The sequence below is a fragment of the Cucurbita pepo genome, chromosome LG02 (genome assembly GCF_002806865.2).
Source record: "Cucurbita pepo subsp. pepo cultivar mu-cu-16 chromosome LG02, ASM280686v2, whole genome shotgun sequence".
Taxonomy (NCBI): domain Eukaryota; kingdom Viridiplantae; phylum Streptophyta; class Magnoliopsida; order Cucurbitales; family Cucurbitaceae; genus Cucurbita; species Cucurbita pepo.
Window position 1 is genome coordinate 8,670,838 of NC_036639.1, and position 27,873 is coordinate 8,698,710.

The 27,873-nt window shown below is 37.0% G+C and overlaps 2 protein-coding genes and 1 non-coding gene across 5 annotated transcripts in view; all 3 read left to right on the forward strand.

The window, feature by feature from the left end:
• LOC111787966 (peroxiredoxin Q, chloroplastic-like) overlaps positions 1–2,421 on the forward strand; it is a 12,825-nt gene extending 10,404 nt beyond the window's left edge. The window contains exons 4-7 of the mRNA XM_023668083.1: positions 1,176–1,421; positions 1,498–1,635; positions 1,700–1,789; positions 1,958–2,421. Of these exons, the coding sequence (XP_023523851.1) occupies positions 1,230–1,421; positions 1,498–1,635; positions 1,700–1,789; positions 1,958–2,176 (639 nt within the window). The 5' untranslated portion in view covers positions 1,176–1,229 and the 3' untranslated portion in view covers positions 2,177–2,421. The remainder of the gene's footprint in view (positions 1–1,175; positions 1,422–1,497; positions 1,636–1,699; positions 1,790–1,957) is intronic.
• A 2,496-nt stretch (positions 2,422–4,917) lies between these two features.
• Positions 4,918–4,989, forward strand: TRNAE-UUC. Its single transcript has one exon. It is a non-coding gene; the product is annotated as a tRNA-Glu (tRNA).
• Positions 4,990–14,814: 9,825 nt separating this feature from the next.
• LOC111787932 lies at positions 14,815–26,558 on the forward strand. 3 transcript variants are annotated; one of them, XM_023668032.1, is made up of 8 exons: positions 14,815–16,162; positions 16,513–16,634; positions 19,816–20,949; positions 21,041–21,205; positions 21,321–21,774; positions 21,879–21,949; positions 22,067–22,189; positions 25,974–26,558. In XM_023668032.1, the coding sequence occupies exons 1-8, from the start codon at positions 15,283–15,285 to the stop codon at positions 26,313–26,315; spliced, it is 3,291 nt and encodes a 1,096-aa protein (XP_023523800.1). In that variant the 5' UTR covers positions 14,815–15,282; the 3' UTR covers positions 26,316–26,558. The 3 variants fall into 3 exon arrangements, with proteins under 3 accessions (XP_023523800.1, XP_023523798.1, XP_023523799.1); XM_023668030.1 differs by having other exon boundaries at positions 14,816–16,162; positions 16,321–16,634; XM_023668031.1 differs by having other exon boundaries at positions 14,816–16,162; positions 16,321–16,634; positions 21,041–21,196.
• The last annotated feature ends 1,315 nt before the right edge of the window (positions 26,559–27,873 follow it).

Consider the following 27,873-nt stretch of genomic DNA (forward strand, 5'->3'; position numbering starts at 1 on the left):
CTAGGAGGTGCCATTTTGTAAGTTTTTTTTTTAATCGTTTTTTGAATATGTATATAATTATCGAGAAGTTTAGAGGCGTTGAGGACAATGAAACATCCATTGTTGTTCAGTGGTTGGCTTTCACCTAAGAGACATGAGTTCAATTCATGGCCATGAAAAACTTTGTACTAAATATCACCCTATGATTTGAAGACTTTTTGTCTTTAGTTGAATTACAGTTGGTAGGTTTGAATTATCTTTTTGGCCTATTCAAACACATGTAATATTCAAATTTAAAATCAAGGTGAAATACAAAAACCTTCTGTTTGTAACCCTTCGGGTGTGATGTTTCTTGTTCAAACCTTGCTTTAATTTGATGTTAAAATCGATTTATTGGATTAGTCATGATCAAACTAATTATGAAGTGAGTCGTCTTGGAATCTAAGAGTGACCATCTAACCAACTCTTGGTTGGAATCAATTCGTTAAGTTGGCTTTCTTTGTGAAAGTTTGAAAAGATACTAAAAGAACCTCTAGCTTTGCAAAAATTAAGTCATGTTAACGCTTATCAAACACACTTCCAAGCTTCTAAGGGGTGTATTCATATGATCACATAAATCGACTAACTTAAACTACCAAATTCAAACTATTAAAATTGAGCTGAGTTAAAAAAATAAAATTAGATCGGTTTGCAAATTGACATATTTTAGTTGGATCAATCCACCCACTCCCGCTAACACAAAATAAGGTTACAAATCCAATCCAATAAGTTTTTTTAATTATTATAAATATTGAAAATATTTAATGTTCGTAACCAATACTAATAATGAATGTTATGACATGGGAATGTTTAATATTTTAATTTTATAAAATATAGTTACTTTTTACTAATTTTAAAAAAACTCCTCTCCCAATCTGAAAATAGAAGCTAAAATTATTCCGATAACGACCCAACCAACCAAAAATTTTAAATGGGTGAATCAACCTAACCGTACACGGTGGGTCCGGTGGACGACCGTGGAATCCAAAAGGGACCCGATCCAGCTATCTATACTCCCCACTCCGCCTCCACCCATCATTATTTTCAGCAATTTTCAATTAAAAAAAAGAAAAAAAAAGTCTCCAAGCTTCTGGCCGTGTCTACGCATCTGCCATGTGTAGCGTCTTCTTCATCCACCGCCAAGATAAGATGCAATGGGCAGAAACAGGGGATTTTGAGAGCACATTTTCTCAGAATTTGACCCTTCAAAAATGGCTTCTCTCACTAACCCAGTAGCACATTTTCTTGTCCCCTCTCTATCTCCCAAAACCCCATCTTCCATTAAACTCCCATTTCTCCCCAAATCCTCCAATTCCCAGTTTCTGGGACCCCAAATTTGTGTTCGCATTTCCCCTACCTCTGTTCCTTCTTCTTCCTCCTTCAAATTCGCCATCTCTTCTAAGGTACATCGCTCTCCTTTGTGGATTTTTGGTTCATCAATTGGTTTTTGTGCTTAGATTTTGGGTGTTTGTTGGGTAGGTGAATAAGGGCCAAGCCCCTCCTGCGTTCACCCTGAAAGACCAGGACGGGCGGAATGTGAGCCTCTCTAAATTCAAAGGGAAGCCTGTGGTTGTCTACTTCTACCCTGCCGATGAGACTCCTGGCTGCACCAAGCAGGTACCATTCCTCTTCTCTAAAATGGGTTTCCCTTTCCTTAATCCAAAACCAACAAATTCTGCAGGCTTGTGCTTTCAGAGATTCTTATGAGAAGTTCAAGAAAGCAGGAGCTGAGGTTGTCGGCATTAGCGGCGATGATTCATCTTCACACAAGGTAATTACACAACCCTTTTTCAAATTTGAACCATAGCTAGCCGAAATTGTCCTCTTTGGACTTTTCTACTTTCTCTAGGCCTAGCCTCTAGGCTTTAAAACCGCTAAGGAAAGGTTTTTCACGCCGTTTGAGGGATTCTCACATTGACATGGTTGGTTGAAAACGTAGGCTTTTGCAAAGAAATACAGACTTCCATTTACATTGCTGAGTGATGAGGGTAACAAAGTGAGGAAAGAGTGGGGAGTTCCTGCAGATCTTTTTGGAACATTGCCGGGAAGACAGACTTATGTTCTTGATAAGAATGGGATTGTGCAGCTCATTTATAATAACCAATTCCAACCCGAAAAGCATATTGGCGAGACCCTCAAATTACTTCAAAGCCTTTAAATCTATGTATTCCTTGTAGAATTAGGAACGTGCTATTTATTGGTATCGGACGATAATCTTGTTCTTGTTGATATCAATTGAAGCGGTTATGTGTATCGAAGAACTCTCGATAGATTAATGTTGGTACTCTTTGTTTCGGTTTCTTTTATTATTCTTGTTTGTTGAACAAGTCGTGTAAAGTTAATTGTCTAACGAACTTGATATGGAATTACTACATAGGAGTAATATTCGGATTATTTTGTTGATCGAATATCTCAAGGCAAGAACACTTGATTGATACTGCATTGGAATCACTCCACAAATAAGATCAATTATGTCTAGCTTGAATGATTCTTGTTGATCAAATATCTCACGCAAGAACAATGGTTTGAAATTCGAATCTAGCTTGAATGATTTTTCTTGATCAAATATCTTTAAGGCAAGAACACTCGTTTGAGATTCGAATTACTCCACAAGTAAGATTGATCATGTCTAGCTTGAATGATTTTTGTTGATCAAATATCTAAGTCAAGAACTTTCAGATTTGAATATCTCCTTCGTTCTCCCCCATTTTTCAAGAAACTTAGTAATTGACTTAAAGAAAGTAAAAATGCTCTAGCCTCAAAATAAAACTCTCGACCTTCCATTTATATAGCTTCAAATCCATTTATATAGCTTCAAAATTAAACTCGGGACCTTTTAACCTTCTAGAATTGAGAAAGATATAGAAACAACCATAAATATTCCCTTTTTGTTTACGTTTGGAGGCTTGGTTGTGTTGGGTAACATAGGAAGTAAGCTCTCTTAAAGTAATATTTGATTGATAATTTTGAACAAGTCACTCCAAATCCAAATCTTCGAACATGTATATAAAGTATACAAAATACATAATGTAATTCTTACGTATAAATAAAATGTAAACTTTTGACAATTGTTTTACCAGTGCTATAAGTTAAACAACATCGAAGTCAATTGTTTGTTCAATGTGCTCGTAGCTAACATTATTCATCGGAAGCATGTCATAAAAAAGTTCTAGAAGGTTTGTGAAACTAGCATCTAACCAATCATTAAAAGTTTTAAGTATATACAATGCAACCATGGTAATATCTCAATATATTTTGTACATCATGTGTACAATGTAGTATTTGCCTTTTCGATATTGTGAGAATTTTTTTTTATCTTTTCTTGATGCAAAAATATCGTTGTTGTCCTCTTTTCTGATATACGTGCTCTTATATAAGTTGGTTGCTTCCAACATAAGAGCATCATCGATGTCTTTTTCAGCCTTATCCTCCTCACGTCCTTCTCCATGATGATACCAAAATATTATATGTAAGGTCCATTCGTGTTCATGTACGTTTTGAATATCATAATTTCTAATATTCCTATCTTTTTTACATGGACATAAAAATTTATTTGCATATGCCTTTCTTTGCTTCACTTCTGGTAGCACATGCCCTATGGCCTTCACACCATAATGGTGGGACCTACCCTTTCATAAAATATTAACTTTGGTCTCTAATTTTAGTACGTAGAGTTGAATGTGTAGTATTTCTCCACACCCTGTGCATGTGTACAGGTTAGTGTACACTCATGTATACGTACCCCTGACATTAAGCTCTACACATGGCTCATGCATGCACATATAGACCTACTAGGCGAGCTTGTGTACGTTCATCTTGGACTTGCCTATGGGCTAGCATACACTCACGTTGTTGGAAGTGCATAATATCATGATATACATAATATCGTAGTGTACTCATCTGTATGAATCATAATAGGGAAGTATCTCGATGCACATGACAAGTCTCATAGTTTCAAATCATGGTGCACACTTATAATACAAATCATACCTCCATTCTTTTTCACGGTATAACGTTCCTATGAGACATGCATACATATACTGATATATCTTTTGTGGTTAACATACATAGCTTCTCAATGTCTCATAGATATAGTGTGAACATGCTGACATAATATACATGACTTGACATATGGAGGTTCATGCATTATTAAAACACTCATATCATAACATTATTCATATCATAGCATAACTTATATCATATCGTAAATCATCACATAACATAACATATATCATACATCATATATCATAAAAGTATAACATATATCATTCATCCAAAAAAATATTTGGCTTTCACCTTAGAGACCCACATTCAATCCACGACAATAGAAACCTTGTATCATTTTGAAAGATATTTGGATTTTATTATTAATCTATCTACTTTGTATTTTGGATATCTATATAACCAACCAGACGTTTAGAGGCATTAAGAACAAAGAAACATCCATTGTCGTCTCGCGGTTATAGGATATTTGAATTTTATCCTTAATCCATATCGTTTATATTTTTTATATCTTTATAATCATCGAGAAGTTTAGAGGCATTGTAGACAATGAAACATCCATTGTCGTCCAGCGGTTAGGATATCTGGTTTTCATCCAGGATAATTGAACGGTTCAATTCCCTGCCATTTATATTTTGGATATATGTATAACCATCAAGGGACATCTGTATAATAATCGAGAAGTTTAGAGGTGTTAAATGACAAAAAAACATTCATTGTCGTCCAATGGTTAGGATATTTGGCTTTCACTTAGGAGACTTGGGTTCAATTCCTCGCAATGGAAAATTTGGTACCATTTTAAAGGATATTTCAATTTTATCTTTAATCCTTATCGCTTATATTTTAGATATCTAATTAACCATCGAGAAGTATAGAGGTGTTGATGATAAAGAAACATCCATTGTCGTCCAGCGGTTAGGATATCTGGCTTTCACCCAGGAGACCCGGGTTCAATTCCCGGCAATGGAAAAACTTGGTAACATTGTACCATCTTAGAATATATGGGTTTTATCTTTAATACATATTGTTTTATGAATTTTATCTTTAATACATATCGTTTATATTTTGGATATCTCTATAACCATAGAGAAGTTTAGAGGTGTTGATGACCAAAAAAACATCCATTGTCCGGTTAGGATATTTGAATTTTACCCATTAGACCCGAGTTCAGTTCTCGGCAATGGAAAATTTGGTACTATTCTATCATTTTATAGGATATTTGAATTTTATCTTTAATCCATATCGTTTATATTTTTGGATGTCTGTATAACCATCGAGAAGTTTAAAGGTGTTGATGCCAAAATAACATCCATTATCGTCCATCCCTTAGGATATCTCCCTTTCACCCAAGAGACCCGGGTTCATATCTGTGTAACAATTGAGAAGTTTAGAGGTGTTGATAACAAAAAAAAAAAAATATCCATTGTCGTTCAATGGTTAGGACATATGGCTTTCACCCAGGAGACTTGGGTTCAATTCTTGGCAATGGAAAAGATGTTTAAATATCGTTTATATTTTGGATATCTATATAACCATCAAGAAGTTTAGAGGTGTTATGATAAAGAAATATTTATTGTGATTAGGATATCTGGCTTTGGAGACCCAGCTTCAATTCCCAACAATGGAAAACTTGGTATATATATGAATTTTATCTTTAATCCATATCGTTTATATTTTGGATGTCTATATAACCATCGAGAAGTTTAGAGGTGATGATGCCAAAGAAACATCCATCATTGACGTCCGCATTTAGGATCTCTGTCCTTCACCTATGAGACTTTGGTTCAATTCTCGACAATGGAAAACTTGATACCATTTTATAGAATAGTTGAATTTTATCTTTAATCCTTTATATTTTGGATATCTATATAACTATCGAGAAGTTGAGGGATGTGTGAAACACCCATTGTTGTCTAGTGGTTAGGATATCTAGCTAGCTTTCACTTAGGAGACCTTGGTTCAATTCCTAACAAAGGAAAATTTGGTACTATTTGAATTGAATTTTCTTATCCTTAAGTCATATTGTACCATGGATATGAAAAGACACCTTGGTACATTTTATCGTTAATTCATCTCGTTTTTATTTTGAATATCTGTATAACCATCGAGAAGTTTAGAGGTATTGGAGGCAAACAAACATCCATTGAGATTTTTACTAGCCTCATGAATAATTTCATTACCCTCAAGAGTAAGGTCACATTCCTCATTACGAGCTTGTACACATGCTTCTGGTCGGTTAGCTACGACACCTAGTGCATTACCCCAAGGGTGCCCCAAAGTTCCTCCGCCGAATTGTAGTTTAGAATCATCTAAAAAAATCTTGGTAAGTAGGCATATGCCAAATGTGAATACCACCAGAAGCCATTGGCAGAACACCTGGTAAAGAAATCCAATCTTGAGTGAAATAAATACCGCGGCTTTGATATTTTTCAACAAAATCATCACGTTGTAAATCAACAAAGCCTAAAGTAATCTCTCTTTCCTCTTCAAGTTTACCTACTACGGTACCAGCGTGTATGGTCTTCACCAAACAGAAGTAACACTTTAGCTAGTACATGGAAGTGCATACCATGATTCTTCTGTCTATCAATAACGACATGCTTTGCACGGTGAATGTGAAAAAGTAGACCATTATCTCGGCAATGATGAGACAAGCTAGTATTTGCAGTGAATCCACCTGTTAAGTAAGAACTCCCAATTCTCAAAATATGCGGAATTTTGATGGAAGAAGAAAAGAAAGAAAGAAAGGGTATAGGTAGAAAAAAGAAAAAAACTAATAGATTAGACCTAAATGGATATGCTAGATAAGAAATAAGGACCAATGAAATGAAAAAATGACTCATAAATAGAGTGCACGTTCGAATTCCATAGATAATGACAATATAGATGGTAATGTATATAATGATAGACAAATTAAATACTTTCTAATGGGATAAGTCAACAACGGGATTTGATTCCAGTTGACCGTACCAACGAAATAGAATGCAAACTCTCATGTCATTTTTTATTGAAAATTGACTCATTCAAACGGGATAAGATAGTTGTAAGCGGAGGAGAAGTGATTTTTGAAGAAAATAGGTGATGGGATTGTGGGAAAAGTAATAAAGAAGCTAGACTTGATACCCTCGAATGGGATACTAACCATACAAAATGAAGCAAATATGACAAACGTGAAAGAATTTGAGGAAGAGGTGGTAGCAGAAGAAGTGGAAGTTAGTATATCTTCCAGTGAGTCATTTGAAGCAAATTCTTCAACATCTGAAGAAATCACACCAAAAGGGAGGAACATAATTGCAACATTATGGATGAAAGATTATTTGAGCAAGGAGAATTTTCTGAACATCCGACTACCTTTGAAGAAGTTGTTCTATTAACACAACAATTTAGTTCTATTAACCTCAACTACAGATCCGACTACCTTTGAAGAAGCTGTTCAAAGTTCAAAATAGAGAGCTGCAATAGACTTGGAGATAAAAGCCATCGAAAGAAATGAGACTTGAGAGTTGACAAATTTGGTTAAAGGAATGAAGAACAGTAAAGTGAGTTTTCAAAACTAAACTCAACGAAGTATTAACAAGTACAAGGATAGGTTGGTGGCAAAAGGGTACGTACAACAACATGATATAGACTGTACCGGGGTGCTTGCACCTGTGGCTAGGTGGGATACTATTCAAATGCAACGAAAATGAAGTAGTTAACAAGTACAAGGATAGGTTGGTGGTAAAAGGGTACGTACAACAACATGATATAGACTGTACCGGGGTGCTTGCACCTGTGGCTCGGTGGGATACTATTCAAATGCAACGAAAATGAAGTAGTTAACAAGTACAAGGATAGGTTGGTGGTAAAAGGGTACGTACAACAACATGATATAGACTGTACCGGGGTGCTTGCACCTGTGGCTAGGTGGGATACTATTCAAATGCAACGAAAATGAAGTAGTTAACAAGTACAAAGATAGGTTGGTGGTAAAAGTGTACGTACAACAACATGATATAGACTATATCGGGGTGCTTGCACATGTGGCTAGGTGGGATACTATTCGAATGATAATTACTTACGTAGCTCGAAATAGTTGGAGCATGTATCAACTTAACATGAAAAGTGCTTTCTTGTATGGAGAGTTAAATGAAACCGTGTTTGTTGAGCAACTACAAGGTTATGAGGAAAAAGAGGTGAAGAGTACCAGGTGTACAAATTGAAGAAGATATTATATGGCCTTAAACAAGCCGAGCATGCATGGTACAATACAAATAGGAGATGGAGGTAAAATTTTGATGGTTAGTCTACATGTTAACGATCAAATTTTTACTGGTAATGATGAGAGCATGTTTGTTAAGTGTTAAGAACGAGAAACACAAGTAGGATCGAAAGTATGATCTTCATTAATGTTCACGACTAGGATACAAGTCGCCAACTGAATCCTAGAAATAAGATAAAATATACTGCTAACCAAATTTTGAAAATAAAATAAAAACATATTATTGACAAAATTGGATAAAATATAGTATTAACCAACTCCTAAAAATAAGTGAAAAAAATATTAACGGATTACGAATATCTAAGATATATTCCATAACTAATTACACTTATACCACAAAATATATTCCTTAAATATCTTTATATCTTAATACTTCCCTTCAAGTTGGAGAGTGTATGCCAATCACACCTAACCTTTTAGAAAATCAAATTGCTGTCGTCTGTCGTCCCGAAGCTTGAGTGAAAACATCTCCCAATTTCATTTCAGCGAAACATAACACAATTTGATGATTCCAGCTTGTAACTTTTCTCGAACTATATGGCAATCTATTTCAATGTGCTTTGTATATTGGTGAAAAACTGGATTGTCTGCTATATGTAATAATGTTGTTTGATTATCATACTACAATAATGCCCGTTCGAATAGCGGAATTTTCAAGTTTTGAAGAATGTATCTCACCAAGTTAACTCTAAACAAGTATTTGCCATAGCTTGATACTCGGCTTTTGCTGATGATCTGGACACATTGGTTTGCTTTTTAGACTTCCAAAAAATAAATTGAATTTCCAAGGAAAATGCATAACCCAGAAATAGACCGTTTGAAAGTTCGACAATCACCCCAGTCAAAATCGCAATATGCTTGTAGTCTCAAGTTGTTTTTAGATGGTAATAGAAGTCCTTAGCAAGGAGTACCTTTGATGTATCTCAGAACTCGAAGAGTTGCCTCTCAATGTAGTTTTCTTGGTTCATGCATAAATTGATCATCTGTATTTACTTGGATCATTCAACTTCTCTCATTCTCTGAAAGAAAGTCTCAAATTTTGCTCCATAGGAAATTTTTCTGGAGCGCTCCTATAAAATCTGTGTCTCGAAGAATATCTAGAGCATACTTTCTTTGAGACATAAAAATTCCTTTTCTAGATCGAGAAAATTCAATGCATAGGAAATATTTCAAATTTTCTAAATCTTTGATAATGAATTTCTCGAGTAAACTAGTCTTGAGATGTTGAATTTCTTTGAGATCATTGATTTTCAACAAAATATCATCAACATAGTAAATAAAGAGTGTAACAACCCAGTTCCACCACTAGCCGATATTGTCCTATTTGGGCTTCCTCTCAAGGCTTTAAAACGCGTCTACTAGGGGGAAGGTTCCCACCCATTATAAATGGTGGTTTGTTCTCCTCCCCAACCAATGTGGGACATCACAATCCACCCCCATTTGGGGCCCAGCGTCCGTACTGGCACACCGCCTCGTGTCTACCCCCCTTCGAGGAACAGCGAGACTCGTGCCTACCCCCCTTCGAGGAACAGTGAGAAGGCTGGCACATCGTCCAATGTCTGGCTCTGATACCATTTGTAACAACCCGAATCCACCGCTAGCAGATGTTGTCCTCTTTGGGCTTCCCCTCAAGGCTTTAAAATGCGTCTACTAGGAGAAGGCTTCTACACCATTATAAATGGTGGTTTATTCTCCTCCCCAACTAATGTGGGACATCACAAAGAGTAATCTGTTTTGGACTGAGTATAGCTTGCATTTTGTATAGTGGTAGAGAATACGAAAAACCAATTGCGAGAAGCCTGTTTTAACCCATAAAGAGATTTATGTAGCCGACATACTGTATTCTCCCCTGTCGGTGAAGACCTGGTGGTAAAGATATGTAAACATTCTCGTCTAGATTACTATGGAGAAACGCATTTTGAGCATTCAACTGATGAGTGAACCATTTTCGAGCACCAGCAATAGTGAGTAAGCAACGAAGTGTAGTAAGTTTCGTTGAAGGAGAAAATGTCTTTTTATAATCAATACCTTCAACCTGAGTGTATCCCTTTGCTACCAACCGAGCTTTATAAAGTTCAACAAAACTATCAGAGTTGTATTTAATCTTATACACCCAACGACAACCAATAACTTTATGACCAGGTAGTAGAGGAACGAGACACCAAGTATGATTACGTTCCAAAACAAGCAGCTAATCAACGACTTCTCTGTCTCCTACTCTCCTCTCTCACCGAGAAGCCATTGTTGTTGTCGTTGGTCTCTCCACTGCACGTGACGTTTGGCTCACGTTAGAAACTACGTTCAACCATCATTCGAAAGCTCATGAACTAAGACTCAAGGATGACTTGGAGCTGATGAAACGTGGCACAAAACTTGTTTCTGAGTATGCCCATACCCTCAAAACAATTTGTGACCAACTTCATGCCATTGGCAGACCTGTCGAGGACATTGGTAAAGTGTACTGGTTCCTTCATGGACTCGGTACTGATTTTTTTAACTTTTTCTACTGCTCAAATAACTCTCACCTCTCTCCCCTGTTCTATAGATTTGATCTCTAAAGCTGAAAGTCTTGAGTTGTTCCAACGCTCCCTTGAGTCTTCTGACTTTACGCCTACAATATTCGCAGCCACTAATCGTGGTCGCACCCATGGAAGTCACCCTGCTTCCTTTAGCGACCAACGAGGTTGTTCTCATTTTCACAAAAATAATTCTTTCAACCGAGGACAAACCCACTTGGGTTAGGGTCGTCATCCACCTCATTGTCAAATATGCCGCACAGAGGGCCATTATTCTAACCACTGCAACCAACGGTACATTTGGCCTGATTCTGCTCATGCTCATCTTGCTGAAGCATTCAACACGTCATTGTTGGACTCGAGGCAACTGATTGGTTTTTGGATACTAGGGTTCGACCCATATGACCGTCGATCCATCTATTTTGGATCAGACTAAAAATTACATGAGTACAGACTCTGTAATCGTAGGAAACGATGCATCCCCTACCATTACCCACATTGGTACTCTTCCTCCTGTTCCAAATATTCATTTATGAGATGTATTGGTTGTCCCTCGTCTCACTAAAAAATTTCTTTCAATTAGTAAATTAACATATGTGTTACATTTACTAATAATCTTCTTACTATCCAGAATCGTCAAAACATGAAGGGTGGTGGCAACTGGTAAAAGGGATAGAGGACTATATGTGCTGGAGCGCGGCAACTCTACCTTTATTTATGTTCTTCGAAACAAATCTTTACCTGTTTCATATGATTTATGGCATGCTCCCATAGGTCATGTGAATTATTCTATTACTTCTTTTTAAATAAAAAAGGTCATCTTTCTCTTGCATCTTTATTGCCTTATCCATAGTACTTGTTAGCTTGTGAAAAGTCATCAATTGTCTTGTTCCCGTGATGAATGTAGGTCGTCTCATGTGTTATATCTTATTCATTGTGATCTTTGAGATCCTTCCTCTGTCAAATCCAATTCGGGTTTCTTTACCATGTTATTTTTATTGATGATTATTTTCGATTCACTTGGCTTTACCCATTAAAATTTAAATATGATTTCTTTCATATTTTTCTTCAATTTTAAAAATTTATGGAAAATCAATATTCTGCTTGTATCAAGGTTTTTCAAAGCGATGGAGGTGTCGAATATACCAGCACTTGTTTCAAAACTCACTTATTTCTGGCATCCACCATCAACTCTCTTGTTCATATACACCCACTCAAAATGGTCGTACTGAGAGAAAACATCGTCATGTGACTGAAACTGGCTCGACCCTTCTCTTTCACTCCAATCTTTCTCCTCGTTTCTGGGTTGACGCCTTCAACATTGCAATTTATATTATCAACCGGTTGCCTACTCCACTTCTTGTAGGTAAGTCACCTCTTGAACTCCTCTATGGCTACTCTCCGCATTATGACAATTTTCATCCCTTTGGTTGTCGTTTTTATCCTTGCTTGCATGATTATATGCCTAACAAGCTTTCTCCCCGCATTATTCCTAGCATTTTTTTGGGTTATAGTCCTGCTCATAAAGGATTTCGTTGTCTTGATCCCACCACCACTAAGCTATACATCACCCGCCACACTCAATTTGCTGAAACTCACTTTCCTGTTGTCCCTAACTCCAAGGCCCAACCTCTTTCCTATCTTCATATTTCAAATTTCTTGGAACCGCATCTATACCATATTGATTCATCCCTCCTACCACTACTTCACTGCACATTTCTCGATCTAGCTCATTCCCATGTAATATTTGTCTGACCTTGTGGATGAGAGTCTGTGCAGGTTGATACTTCTCTTGCAGGTTCCTCTTTGCCACCCTCGACTTCTGATTCGGCCTCTATTGAACCTACTGCTGATTCCTCCTCTTCTTTTGGCTCTCATCCTATGATCACACGAGCCAAAGTTGGTATCTTCAAGGCTCGTCATCCAACAAATCTTGGTATTTTAGGCTCATCTGACCTTCTTTTTGCTCTTCTTGCATCCACTGAGCCAAAAAAATTCAAATCTGAGGCTAAGAATCATGCTTGGTTGCTGCTATGGGTGAAGAAATTCGAGCTTTAGAACAAAATGACACTTGGATTTGGTTCCTCACCTTGCCAACACCAACATTGTAGGTTCTAAATGGTGTTTCACATTAAATATTTACCTAATGGATCTGTTAAGCATTTCAAGGCTCGTCTTGTTACCAAAGGTTATACTCAGGTTTCCTAGTCTTGACTACACTGACACTTTCAGTCTGGTTATCAAAGCTACCACTGTTCGTGTTGTGCTTTCTATTGCGGTCACAAATAAATGGTCTCTTTAGCAACTTGATGTCAATAATGTTTTCCTCAATGACATTCTTATTGAACATGTTCATATGGAACAACCCTGGGTATATTGATCCTCGATTTCCCACTCATATCTGTCTATTAAAGAAAGCCCTCTATGGCTTAAAGCATGCTCCTCACGCCTGGTTTCAATGTTTGTTCACACTTGGTTTTTCTTGCAGTCGCGCTGACTCGTCCCTTTTGTCTTTCATCAACAATATAACCTTATCTATCTGCTTCTTTATGTTGATGACATTATTGTTAACAGCAACAATTCATCTCTTATTGACAACTTTACTCGCAAGTTTATTCTGAGTTTGCTACCAAGGATTTGGGTTCTCTCCATTACTTTCTTGATCTTGAAGCTTCCCCACTCCTGATGATCTTTTTCTTAGTCAATTAAAATATGTTTGGGATATTCTTACTCGTGCTCAATTACTCAATTGCAAACCAGTCCACACCCCCATGGTTGTTTCTCAACACCTGACTGCTGATGATTCTCCTTTCTCTGATCTTACTCTCTATCGATCTCTTGTTGATGCCTTTCAATACTTAACCATTACGCGTCAAGATATTGCCCATGCTATCAATTCTGTCAGTCAATTTTTGCATACCGCTGCTGCAGATCACTTTCTTGCTGTCAAACCTATTCTTTGCTATGTCAAGGGAACACTCCACTTTGGTCTTACCTTTCATGTATCCACTGTTCCTAGTGCGCTAGTGGCTTATTCGAATGTTGATTGGGGCTGCTGTCCCGATACTCGTTGTTCTACATCTGGGTATTCTATTTATCTTGGTAATAATCTCGTTTCTTGGAGTGCCAAAAAGTAATCTACTGTCTCATGCTCCAGCCGTGAATCTGTGTATCGTTCTCTTGCCACGACTGCTACTGAACTTCTTATGTAACAACAAAAGTGCTATTTTTTTTAGCTCTAATCCCGTTTCTCCCAACCGGGCCTAACATGTTGAACTAGATTATCATTTCCTTCAGGGACTTGTTATCGCTGGTAAACTTCGCACACAGTATGTACCTTCCCATCTCCAAGTTGCTGACATCTTCACAAAAAGTGTTTATCGACCTCTCTTTGAATTTTTCAGATCCAAATTTCATGTTCATTCAAATCTGACGTTTAGGTTGGGGAGGGGAGGGGGGGGGGATGTTAATGATATTTAGCCTTGAATTATGGTTTACGACATGTATCATATTTCACACAGGCAAATATTGCTATTACAGCTTATCATAGGTATCATATTTGCCCTCTTATTATAGATTAATATCTTGTGTCTATTTATTATTCTCTCTATATCATTTGTAATTTAATATAATTCTCTATTATGCAAATGATTATAAATAGAGAACTGACAAATATGAAAATAAAATTTATTTTATATTTTAAAATTTGATTTTATGCATATTTTATTCTTTAAAATTATAAAATTGAGGTTAAACTACCAAAAAAAAAAAATCAAATCCATATACAACCGTTATTAAGAGATAAAAATAAATCTTACAATTGTAAAAAAAAGAATAAAAACCAAAAAAATAAATGACAAAATTAAGAATATAATTACAAATTTATTAGGAATATTTTGTTTAATGTCTGAATATTCTAATTAGATGTCTTCGTGTTATTCTCCTTGTCATTATTATGTCATAATAAAATGGAAATATTAAATCTAAAAATTTAAAACTGGAGACAAATAATAAACAATAAAATACATTAACAAAATTGTTCATACCGTGTCTGCCCAGGATGTATTACTTTTTCACGGTTTCACAGATCCGGTGGCTACACGGAAGTCCGAGCCTCTTTGTTTACTGATCCGGCGGTGGCAGAGAAGCCTTCTTCGCATCTGCGGTTGTAATTCAATCGATTCTATGAGCGATTCTGCTTCTACACAATAGTCGCCCTTCCTCGAACGCGGAATTCTAGTATCCTTTGTCTTTGTCGTCGTAATCGTTATGTAATTTCCAGGTATACCCACGTGGAACGAGATTAATCTTGTTTGGCCTTTGTTGGAACACTGTTTTTTATTTTTTTTAAAAGTAAAATCTTGCATTCTGGCTTTTGGAATTGTTCTTTGTAATCTGGAAATTGAGTTAGGGTTTGTGGTGTTTGTTTAAACCTTTTCTGTTGGAAATTCTGGGCACTTTGGGTAGTTCGGCATTGAAATAGGTATGAAGGGGCACTCTAACCGCCTCCAGAATATGGACCCTCCTGATGATTGGGTTAATGGTTCGTGGACTGTGGATTGCATCTGTGGCGTCAATTTTGATGATGGGGAAGAAATGGTTAATTGCGATGAATGTGGCGTTTGGGTGCACACAAGGTGTTCGCGTTACGTGAAGGGAGATGATATTTTTGTTTGCGACAAATGTAAGAGGAAGAACGAGAGGAATGACTGTGAGGAGACCGAGGTTGCGCAGTTATTGGTTGAACTTCCTACCAAAACCATGAGCATGGAGAGTACATATGTCTGTAATGGCCCATCCCAACGTCCGTTTAGGCTTTGGACAGACATACCGATTGAGGAAAGAGTTCATGTTCATGGCGTTCCAGGTGGTGACCCTGCTTTATTCAGCGGGTTGTCATCGTTATTTACTCCACAGCTGTGGAACTGCACTGGGTATGTTCCAAAGAAATTTAATTTTCAGTACCGGGAGTTCCCCTGTTGGGATGAGGACCAGAGCGATAATACAGATAATGGGAAAAATGAGAATCCTGCTGACAAAGGTGCTGGTGTTCTTTTTTCTTTGTCTAAGGACAATGTATTGGCTACCCCTGTGGCAGCTTTGATTGGTGTGAGAAGCAAATCTGGGGATGTTTTATGTGACAGGAATGGGCTTTTGAGTGGAAAACATGGTGTAAGTGAAGATTTGGATAGGTGTCCTGACAATGGTGTGAGGGAGAGAAGCTTTCTTCGACCTCTGCTACATTCTGGTAAGTGCAAAACGGAAGACTACTTGGTATCAAAAGATCAATCTGGGAAGATGAAGTCTACGCCCTCTGATAAGGTGACAAACTTGAAAAAGAGAATTGATCATGCTTCTAAGATCGGTAATTCATCTTCATACTTCTGAATTGATATCTTAAATTATTATGTGGGAAGTGTGTGCAATTTTCACATCAGGGACAAATTTTTTTTTTTTTTTTTTCTCACTCTCTTTTATTATAACCGGTGTTTACATCGATGAATGATGAAAAACAATTGGCAGACAGAGATCAGAAGCATGCGAGGGGCAATAGTGAAAATCCTAGGAACAAGAGTTCAAGGGAAATGGTGGATCGAGAATTATCAAATGCATATCATGTAGCAAATAAAAATAATGATAACCATAGAGACTGTTGTGAGCTCTCTCCTGGTGTCGTATCTTCTGAGATATCTAAAAACAACAGCGCCATTGCAGTTGGACCGAAGGACGAAAATGGAGTGCAAGTTTCTCTGACGGTTGAGAATTCCACCAAAATTGAGGATGATGGACCGCCCCTCTTTGCAAAGAAAGATGTTGGAAACATTGTCGTGAAACAGGTACGTCGGTCTTTTCTATAAGTATTTATATTGCATTTCCTGGTTTTATTTTGGAAGCATAGCATTAGTGGCATATGTGTTCTTCCACATGAGGCACAAACTTCAAATTAAATCTTCTTTTGCTTATAAGTAATTTTTTACCAAAAGGATGGTTGGAAATTTGCTGTAAGCATCTCATGCGACTCTTTTAAACGAAAGATACTCTAAAGTGATTCTCTCGGAATGAGCTCAAATGTTGTTAAAAATTGAATAAAATTCAATGATGAGTTCTACTGGTGGAAGCAAATTTCAATAAGACTTTTTTAGAAAAATTTAATCTAACTAATTTATTATTATTATTTTTAATAAGAAACTAGAGACTTTCATTCAAGGAGGCAAAAGAGCCAAAACAAAATAATCTAAGGGACAAAGGGATGAGACATCCTCTCTCCCAAAGTTGAAAGAAGATGCCTTATATGAGAGTACTCTCAAGATTCTATCCTTCCAAAGAAGCCACAAAATAACCCTAACAAGATTCCTTCAAAGCACTTTAGCTTTTCCCTTCCAAAACCATCCCGACAAAACTTCACCAAACCACACCTCCAAACACTGAGACACCCTGCAACAAAAAAAATCTTGCCAAAGAAATTATTGACTGAATTATTGTCTTCTTAAGTTTTTAGGTTGGTTGGTGATTAAACATGGTATCCGAGTAGGAGATGTTGAGTTCAAACCGTGATGTCATTTCCTCCTCAATTAATGTTGATTTTCACTTGTTGAGCCTCTGAATTTTTTTTCAAGCTCATAAGTGAAAGAGAGAGTTTACATGTTGATAAATTAAATTTACTATACCCATCAAGTTAAGTTTTTGGATTGATTGGGGATTTAACACCTTTGATATTCTTCCGCCACCAGAAGTTGATCAAAGATAAACTTCCAATTTTGTTGGTATGTTTGAACAATAATGTGCTTACCCAACATATAAGGCCTCCATGATAGTGGTCATAAGCTCCCTTTCATAGGCTATTTTATTCCGATGCAAAGGTGGAAGAGCATAGCTAAAAAATGCTTTAGGTCGTGACTCTTGTATCAAAATGACTCCCACCCCAAACTCTATACATCAGCTTCCACAACAATCTCCTTTTAGAAATCAGGCAACTGAAGCACATGAATGGAAACCATTACCTTTTTCAAATAAAGAAAGCCTTTGTGCTTCTTCTTTCCAGGCAAAACGATCCTTCTTCAATGGTTGCGTCAGGGGAAAGCAATGGTACCATAGTTCTTCACGAACTAGCTGCAATAGCCTATCAATCCCAAGAAGCCCCTTAATTCTTTCAAATTCTGAGGCAAAGGTAATTTTTCCATAGGAGACACCTTGGATGGATCAACAGGAACCCCTGAGCCAAGACAATATGCCCCAAATATTTGATTTGTTGCAATGCAGATTGACACTTCTTTTGATTAGCAATCAACTGATGCTCTTGAAGTACGGATAAAACTTTTGTCAAGTGTTTCACACACTCGTTCATCGAAGAATTGTGCATCAAAATTTCGTAAAAAAACACCGTACAGTACAATATATATATTTTTTTTAAAATAGGGACATAATACCAATTTCATCCATGCTTGAAAGGTTGTTAGTGCATTTCTCAACCCAAAAGGCATCACTAAGAAGTCTTAATGACCCTCCTAAGTTCGAAAAGCTGACTTCAAGAAATTTTCTGCTATCAACCCAACTTCAGATCAATCTTCAATTATGTACATGAAGTTCTTCTAGCAAATCATCAATCATTGGAATGAGAAATTTGTTCAGTAATGTGACTTTATTCCAAGCCCTATAATCCACTTCCGACTTCCATCTTTTTTTGTTTACTAATAAAATTGGGCTAGAAAATGTACTATTACTCAGTTGAATTATCCCAGCCACCTACATTTCCTCAACTAACCTTTCAATCATCTTTTTGGAATTGGGTTATCTATGGGGATGAACATTGCCTAGAGCAGTTGAACCCGACACCAATTCAATTCCATGATCCTTTTTCTCTCACGAGCAGTTGTCTCGGGAATGGCTGAAATACTGAAGCATAAGCTTGAAGCACTGGCCGTAGGTACACGTGACCATGGTTCTTCAACACCCAACTTCCATAACACATTTAGTTGTACAAGAAACCCTTGTTTTTCTAACTTTAACGATTTCATCAAGAATTTTAATGTTACCTGCAAATGCACCAACGTGGGATCCCCATTTTAGAAGGATATTATTTGTAAGATTTACCTAGCATGAATATTTTTTTTCTTCAGATTTTATGATTCATTGTGATATCCCCCAACGTTGCAAGCCACTGTACACTGAAAACTAAATTGGCACTTCCCAAATAAATTGGCAAAAGTCCCTACGCTGTAGTTGTTTCTCCCATTGTCAACACCACTTGCTTACAGATCTTATTTCCACGCACGGAAGCCTCAGTTCCTAGCATCACACTGTATCCCTCTGTTTCACCCCAAGGTTGTGGAATAAAATTTTGTTTCTCCACCATCGAATGCAAAGCCGATTTTGCTACCTTATCCTTTTCTTCATCTTCAATTTCTTTATCAGTCATCCCCAAATTTTACATAGCCACTTCCTTGACACCCTCTTCCTCAAAATCGTGGATCACGATCACCTGTATTTTTTTTTTTTCTTGCAGCGATGCTCAGGTGTAAAGTGTTCTTCCTAATGAAATCATAGCCCTTCCACTCGACGGCTTTGACGCTTGGACTCTGTTAAGCTTGAACGGTGGTGTTTCTGATCTTCCTATCCCTCCCTGTTTAAATCTGACACCCAGATAGATTTGGTTAATGGAAATTGTACATCATGGAAACAGCCCCATACTTAATGGACTTTACACTAACATCGTGGCTTGGGCTTCCATACTTTGGATTCAAGGCAACTTTCTTCTGAATGCTGTAGCTTTCCTTCAATTTTATGGACCATCTACATTTGTAACATCAACCCAATAGGTGGCCCAATCCGTATCTCCATTTTGATATCCTCATGCAAGCGTTTGATGAATTTACCCTCTAGAATATGTCATCCAGCAAGGTCAACACATGCCGAATACTTCAAGAATGTGTTGGGGGGGGGGGGGGGGGGGNGGATCGTGTTCTTTCTGTGTTTCTTTTCAATCTTTGGCAACTCTTAATCTTACTTATTCAACTGCAGGGAGGTGGTACAGCTCTTGACCATTCGGATGATGGAGGATTTTCTAGGACCATTGTCAAGTCTTCTGTTGGAAGCTTAGCTAGCACTAAACTTGAAAGCAAGGATGATAAGATTCATGATGATGTTAATTGCGGCAATTCAATTGATTCATCCCATACAGATGCCAAATTCAAAATAGATAAGCAACTTGATGTATCTGGAGGAGCCTTAAACTTCCAGGCTTCGGCACATTCGGATGCTACAGAGATGCAGAAACGTAATGATCGTATGCCTGAAAGTAATAAGGTGAATTCTGGTAGTGTATCGTGCGGTTTGCAAGTGGGTAGCCATAAGGCAGAAAAAAGTTTTGAAGGTGCTAGCAATTATCATCTTGAAAAGGCTGATGAACAACGTAGTAATCCATGTGTATTTAAACAGGAGTGGGATTGTCCAGAAGGCAGCACAACAGTACATATTAATTCTTTGAAACCTCAAAATGTCTCTGAATTTGGTGATGAAAAGCCATCAAAATCTAGTGGAATGGCTTTACACCAACATGTATTACCTAGTCAACACAAAACGACACTATGTGTTGGAAAATCTTCCCCTGCATCGTCAAATGTTATAATTTCTAAACCATCCATGTCCAATGATTTAACACCTGAAGATTCTGAAAACCTAGAAGGTACTGCTGCCAAACATGAGGCAGTGTCCGGAAGTTGTGGTGGTAGTAGGAAAGAATATTCTTCAAATGGCGGTGACAGAGTTGAAGAAAGGGATAAACTGCCTAGGAGAAGAATTAAAGAGCATCCAAAAGAGTGCTTAAATGCCGCTGCCAATTCATTATACTCGGTTAGGGACTTGCAAGATCCTATTTCAAAAAGAAACACATTGCACGTAAAAGATTCTGTTGTGCTCTCAACGGTTAAGACACCTTTGGCACATAATGCACCAGATAGTCCAGGCTACAGTGAGTCCATTGAGTCGCATCTCAATCATAAGGGTTTAACTTCACAGAACAAGGTTTCAAACTCATGTTTACCACAAAGAGGTGACAAGCCTAACCATCCTCCATCTAAGGTCAATCAGCGTCATGCAACAGCGATGTGTCCTCCAGCAACTACAAATCCACCTGCTGTGCTGAGTGATGAAGAGGTTTTTAAAAAATTTCATTTTCTTCTCGTGAATTGTGTTAATAGGCTTTTGATATAATTTTTGCATATATAACTTTTGTGGCTTTTGGCAGCTTGCCTTTCTTTTGCATCAGGAGCTCAATAGCTCACCTAGAGTACCTCGTGTGCCACGATTGCGTCAGACAGGCAGCTCACCACAGTTGGGTTCTTCAAATGCAACAAGCTTGCTAATAAAACGCAGTTCTTCTAGGGGAAGAGACTATGCATCGGTAAAATATGTCAATATCTCACTCCTATGAATATTATGTGTACCATTTAGAGCTCTATTTTTAGATATGCAGATGTGTTGGTTCTAAGAGTTTTCTGTAAAATATTTGTGGTTATATTTTGTAGGCTTCTAGAATGAAAAACAGAGATGCCTTGAGAGACACATTTCGGAGTTCCCGTGAGCCTGATGACGATGTTAAAAGAACTGATGAAATTCTGTCTTCCCCTGATCAAAGAAGGCAAGAGACAAGTAATCCTGCAGAAGCATCTAAGAAGGAAGAGAGTGGATCTCCTACAAGATTGAATGCACATAAAAGAGGTCTTCTTTCAACTTATGCTACAAATACTGCAAGTAATTCCGCAGAAGCATCTAAGAGGGAAGAAAATGGATCTCCTTCAAGATTGAATTCTCTTAAAAAAGGTCTTTCAGCCTATGCTACAAATACTGCAAGTAGTGGCCCATCTTCATCAATGGAAGCAAATGATCATAATAATTCATCCATACATCATTCACCAAGGAACACATCTGATGATGACACAGGCACGGTTGGAGAAGGCCCTGTTCATCCAACTTTACCTGGTACGTGTCAACTGAACTATAAGTATGAAAATTTTCTTATAAAATTTATTAATTTTAAAATTTTGAACATCTTTGCCTTGTGTTCTCATCTTATTTCTATGTAGGCTTAATCAATGAAATTATGAGCCAAGGAAGGCGTATGACCTATGAAGAACTATGTAATGCTGTTTTGCCTGTACGGTTTCTTCTGATGTGCAGATTTTTTTTTTAATATTTATATGTATGCCTCTCGATTCACTTTTTGTTTGGTGTATTCATTTTTCCTTTTTCGGTGCAATTGCTTTCTTTGCAGCACTGGCATAACCTGAGGAAGCACAACGGAGAGCGCTATGCTTATTCAAGTCATTCACAAGCTGTTCTTGATTGTTTGAGGAACCGACATGAGTGGGCTAGACTGGTTGACCGTGGTCCAAAGGTATGCCTGTGATTTGTATTTGAGCCATTGCTGTGTCTGCAACAGTGTTTCAATAAGAAAAGTTTACACTTCAAGAACCTTTGCAGAAATGCTGAGCTTACATATTTTTTTTTAAACAAAAACAACTCTTCATAATTTACACTGATTAAATTAAATGATTACAAAGATTCACTTTAGGCTTACCACCCTCAAATACTAACCATGGCATAGAAAAAAATTCATTTGCTGAAAAAGTAACGAAATTAGCAAAAACTACCCAAACTTATAATTGTGTTATTTTCTAAGAAACTGAACTTGCGAGAGAGTTGATTACATCGAGCGACTAATTCCTTCTTTTTTCCTAATAAACTGAACATATATTGATGAAAGAAGCCCTTACAAAAAGGATAATGAGATATTCCCACAGAATCAAAGGGTTACAGAAAATGATTCCATATTCCTTAAGATGTGCACAAGATCATAATCACAATATCTCTAAATAGGGTGCACCCCGTGGAAGAAAACATTTTTACAAGGTCCCAAAAATCCTCCAGAATAATCTCTGCCCCTTTAAGAACTGTTTGGTTTCTCTCAAACCATAGTCACAAAAGATTATCGCACATTGGACCAAAAGAACAAGCACTTGGCCCTCGAAAGGGAACCATCCAACAACTGAGAAAGAACGACTTCACATACTTTTGAGAAGCACCTGTTTGAGGCATAGGAATGAAGGAGCTTAGACTGACTAGTAACTGTGGTAGGGCAATGGAAAAAAGGTTATGATTGCTCTCCAAATTACTTTTATTTGTGTTTTTGAGGTACATGAGGGCAATGGAAGGGGTATGATCATCTCCCATATGCATCCTAGACAAGCACCTTCATTATTGTCCTCACCATTTCCGCATTTAAGTTGCTGTGAATGTGTGATCGTGGTGACATACGCTGTTGAAGAAGAAGAAAAAGAAGAAAAAGAAGAAAAGGAGAGAAAGAGTTGGAAGAGGAGAATAAAAGAAGAAAAGAAAAAAGGCTCTTACATTTTCTAGGACCAAATGAGCGCTAGCTGCACTTTACATTCCTCCCCCTATTTTATCCTTTTTTTTAAAAAAAAAAAAAAAAAAAATCTCTTAGTTTTCAAAATTACTTGAGTTAATTTTTATTTAAATACTAAATTGTTTGGTTTAATATTTCGTGTTTTAAAAATCGAGAATTTCTAAATCTATAATGGATATAGACATTTTATTATTATTTTATTGAGTGCGCCAGTTGGAAAATACATTCTCATTGCTTCTCACCTTGAGGCAGTTTAGAGACTTGTTGCCCCTTGGGGTGCATGTTGTGCTTTGAAAACACTTTCTTCAGACTTGATGTGTACCAGTCATAGGAAACTGCGGAAACCAGTAGAATAGGGAGCTTCTTTTCGATTGGATTACAAGAGTTCAATTTTTCTTGAATAAAGATCCAAAGGAACGTTTTCACCTTTTTAGGGACCTTGATCTGGTATCACATTTTTCAAGGAATGATATCTATATACAAAGCATCTCATTGGTGTTCTGTTTCTAATTTGTTTGCTAATTATTCTTCTAGTAATATTTGTATGAATTGGGATGAGTTTATTTTCCTCACTAGGTTTTAAGCTCAAGTTTACTCATGTTGTTTTTTACCTTCACTCTTTTGGGGGCTTGTTTCCTTTGAACACTTTTGTATTCATTATTTCTATGAGAAGTTTGTATCTTATTCAAAACTAAAAAGGAAAAAAAAAAAAGAAATCTTTCATTTGAGGTGTGGAGTGAGAGAGCTCACTGTGAAGTAACCACTGCTATGGAGTGTTCACTGTCTAGAATCCGCTTGGAAAACTTTTTTGATTAAGCTACATTATTAAGCCTTTGGAAGGTAGATTTGAGAGGGCAACTAACGATCCTGTCATCCTCTTGCTTCTCTCTATTACCCATCTTGGCTTCATACCATTTCTTTATCCAAAAGCAATATTTAGCTATTAAATCCCACGTGCTTGTGTAGCAGAAAAAGGTCCTTTGTGATGTGGAATCCACTTTTTAGCTTCTTCCTTCTGAGTTCACAATTTCCATAGCAAGGTTTTTCTTCTTTTTAGCATTATTCATGTTAGTGGAAGAAGCAGGAGTTCTTGTCATCCTCATTGGAGCATTTTGACTTGGTTTCCATTTCCTCTCTTCTTTCAAAATCACGACAGCCATTTGGGCTTTAGGATCCTTCTTTCAACTTCCGTTAATGAGTTCCATAGCCCACTCCTTTTCGTCGAGCCCCTTGGCCTTCTCTCTGAGCCATTTAGACTTGCTTTTTTGTTTCCACCATCTCTCTTTTTTCAGCTTCGCATCAATGATCTATAATTTGGGTCCTCCTTAACCTCCTCTAAAGAGAGCCCTTCAGCCCACTCTTTTTCATCGAGTTGTGCTATAGTGTTCGAGAAAATTCTTCTCTAATCTAGGAGACCAAAAACATTCTCGTTCCATTGCTTGAGCTTGATCTTCTATAATTTCAACTTTTGAATCAATATGGACCTTGCCCATTCCGTAGGATTGGCTTGGATTGTGAGAGTAATTAGAAAAAGGACTAGAAACTTGAAAGAAAACACCAAAAAACAAGCATATTTCTTTAATAAATCCCATCTTTCTTATCATTTTGGAGTCTTTCCTCTATGGATTCTTTGGTCACTATCCAATCAAAATTCTCCAACAGCTTTAAGCATTCATTCTCTATCATTTAACTTTACCCTTCAACTGTACGCCAAATAGAAGTTTTGGTCACTTTCCATCCTAAATACTCCAACAGCTTTAAGCATTCATTCTCTATCATTTAACTAAACTCTTCAACTGTACGCCAAATAGAAGTTGAAGGATATTTTCCTTTGACCTTTATCTAAAAGCCAGGCCAATTCAAGGATCTTGGAAAGAAACTCCTGGTACTAACCCAGAAATAGACGATTCATCACCAATGCTAGATATTGTACTTTTAGTCTTTCCAATGTGTTTAATATTCCAAGATGGGCAAGCCAAATGCAATTCTCACTTTTCTTGAGCTTTTTGTTTAACCAAGTGTCAAATTGTTATCTTTTTGTACTATAGAAGTTCCTCTCTCTGTAGCTACTCACGAGAAAGAGTGGAACTTCTAGAGTAGCTGCCCACGATGCTACCTTCTCTTCTTTTTCGTGATTTATTCTCAGCAGTCTTTGCTCTAGTTGCTATTCTCTTTCTGTGATTCCTTATAGGCTAGGATTTTCCTTCCCCTCCCCCATATACAGAAAAAATGGTGAAGTCTGTATGTTAGTATAAAAGTTGAGTCTAATTAACAGTGGGTGGGTGGTATGTTGCTCGTGAGATTAGCATACTCGTGGTTTGAAACAACAAACCTATTTACCAAATGTAGCCTCAACCTTGCAACTCCAACGTACTAAAACGCTTCAAGCCTGTTCTTGTTCATTTTTTCTCCATTCTACTTTCACATTGAAGGTAGATCAATTGTGATTAGGTGGTTCACGGAGATCCAAAGGAATAACTTTCTGAATATCTACGAGACCTCAAATAAATTTGTAAGTGCTAACCTTGTATTGAAATTAAGTTGACTCGGTTCACATGAAAATCAGCTTGCTTTGGGAATTTATATTGGCTTGTATGGGTGTTGAATTAGGTTCTGATATGTAGATCAGGGAAGTCTTATAATCTTATATTTGAAACATCGTTTAGGTGCTGTTTAGTTGTCATTCAGAACAGAAAGCTTTATTCAGTTAACTACTCCAACTGTTATCTAATTTTGAGACATTTTTGAATGCCAGACAAATTCAAGTAGGAAAAGGCGGAAATTCGATGTTGAAGAATCTGAGGATAGCGAATACGGTAAAGGTAGACCTGTAAAGGTTGTAGAAAATAAAGGCCTCGAGTCTCATAAAGAAGAGTTTCCAAAACGCAAGAGGAACACTCGAAAACGAAGATTAGCTCTTCAAGGGAAAGGTATAAAGGATATTAGGAAAAGACGCAAGACAGAGATGTTTACTGATGACGATGTCGGGCTGCTTTCTGATTCAAGTGCTGGAAGCATGTTCAGTGAGGACGAGCGGCAGGATGTTGATGAATGTTCAGAAAGAAGAGAAGGTTCAGGTTCAAGTTCAGATGAGTAGTTTGCATGGTATTCCTTATCGAGATTGTGGATGTAATTTATTGTATCCTAGTTAGAACATGCCAAATTCAAGGAAGTAGGGTGCAGCCTTTGTCACATAGCTTCTGTAGTGTATAACTTTTATCATAGTTAGGTACATCTTAGATTAGATTTGTGAATGTTGTAACTTGTGCATATATGTATTGAGTTCTAACATTGTACGTGTATTAAATTTATTGAAGTACCAGCCTATTCCTCTTCCAAATTTGGTCATCAAATAATAGGTTACATCTAAGTTTGAGTTTTATTTTCAATTTATCCTTTTAATTGCTTTTAATAATTTTCTAAATTTTTAGATTGAAGTCTATTTAGTTTCTAAACATTAAAAAGCCGAAGATGGATCCAACGAGATCAACAAGTCAAGAGTTGATCTAACCATTAATGTACACTTGAGAGTAAGTTGTCAAAGTGCCTATATTTTCTATGTCACATTTCATTAGAAGTTACTTGTGAACAAATTAGCACGCTTACTTACACAAGTGAAGTAATGTCATCGAAGAGAATGACTTCGATGAATGGTGACAATATAATTTGTACACATCTTCTATTATTCATTACTTTAATGAATTGAAGCAACAAAAAGATGAATATCCTCTCATTACAAGTGAAGTAGTGACACTTTCGAGACATCTATGGATGACAAGTTTCGTGTGAAGTAGTTTCCTTGTTTGATCTCGATTGACGTAGTGGTGGAGGAAGATCAATGGCAACATTGAATTATGAGTCCAATAACATCAAGACATGATCACGAATTCGATCAAAGCTCAGTACATTGGACTTATTCATACCTCCTCCTTGTATTCCAAATCGTATACTAAGAGGATCGCGTGTGAACACTGGCACTCGAGGAATTTGAGACAATTGGTAGTTGAAAGCAATCCGAAAGAGAGTTTCTATTTCCCTTCTACACCACAAGATGCATTGTTAGCATATTTATACTCACCATCACCAACACTGGACAATGAAAAAGTGAACCCATCGTCAACATGCAAAGATTCTCTCACTGAACTATTAGTGGTTGATATGTGCATTTAAGGTATGCAATGGATTATGTACAACGTTCAAGATATAACGTCTCATATTTTTGAAGAACTAAAAAATCATTTACACATCATAGAGCGAAGTCTCGCAAGTCAAAGAGACAAATAAATTCTAAAAAATAAAAAATAAAAAAATAAATTATTAAAAGAGGTGGAAAAGGTTGATGATCCCCAATATTGTAAGGGTCATCAATTTATGAGTCATCTAGTAGAAAGATGTTTCGTTCTAGAAAAGATAATTATAAAGTTAGCCAAAGAAGAGAAACTTGAGCTAGAATTGGATGAAATAACTTAGTCAAACCATGTGACGATAACAACTCGATATGCACTAAAGAACGCTCTAATTTGCATCATGATAAATGACTGTGTCTAGTCTGATTTGAAACCTTTGAACCTATAGTTGTTTGGTTTGAACATGAGGTCTCGGAGCCTATAGTTGTTTTGTTTGGTTTGGAATTCATTAAAACAACATTGTTATGA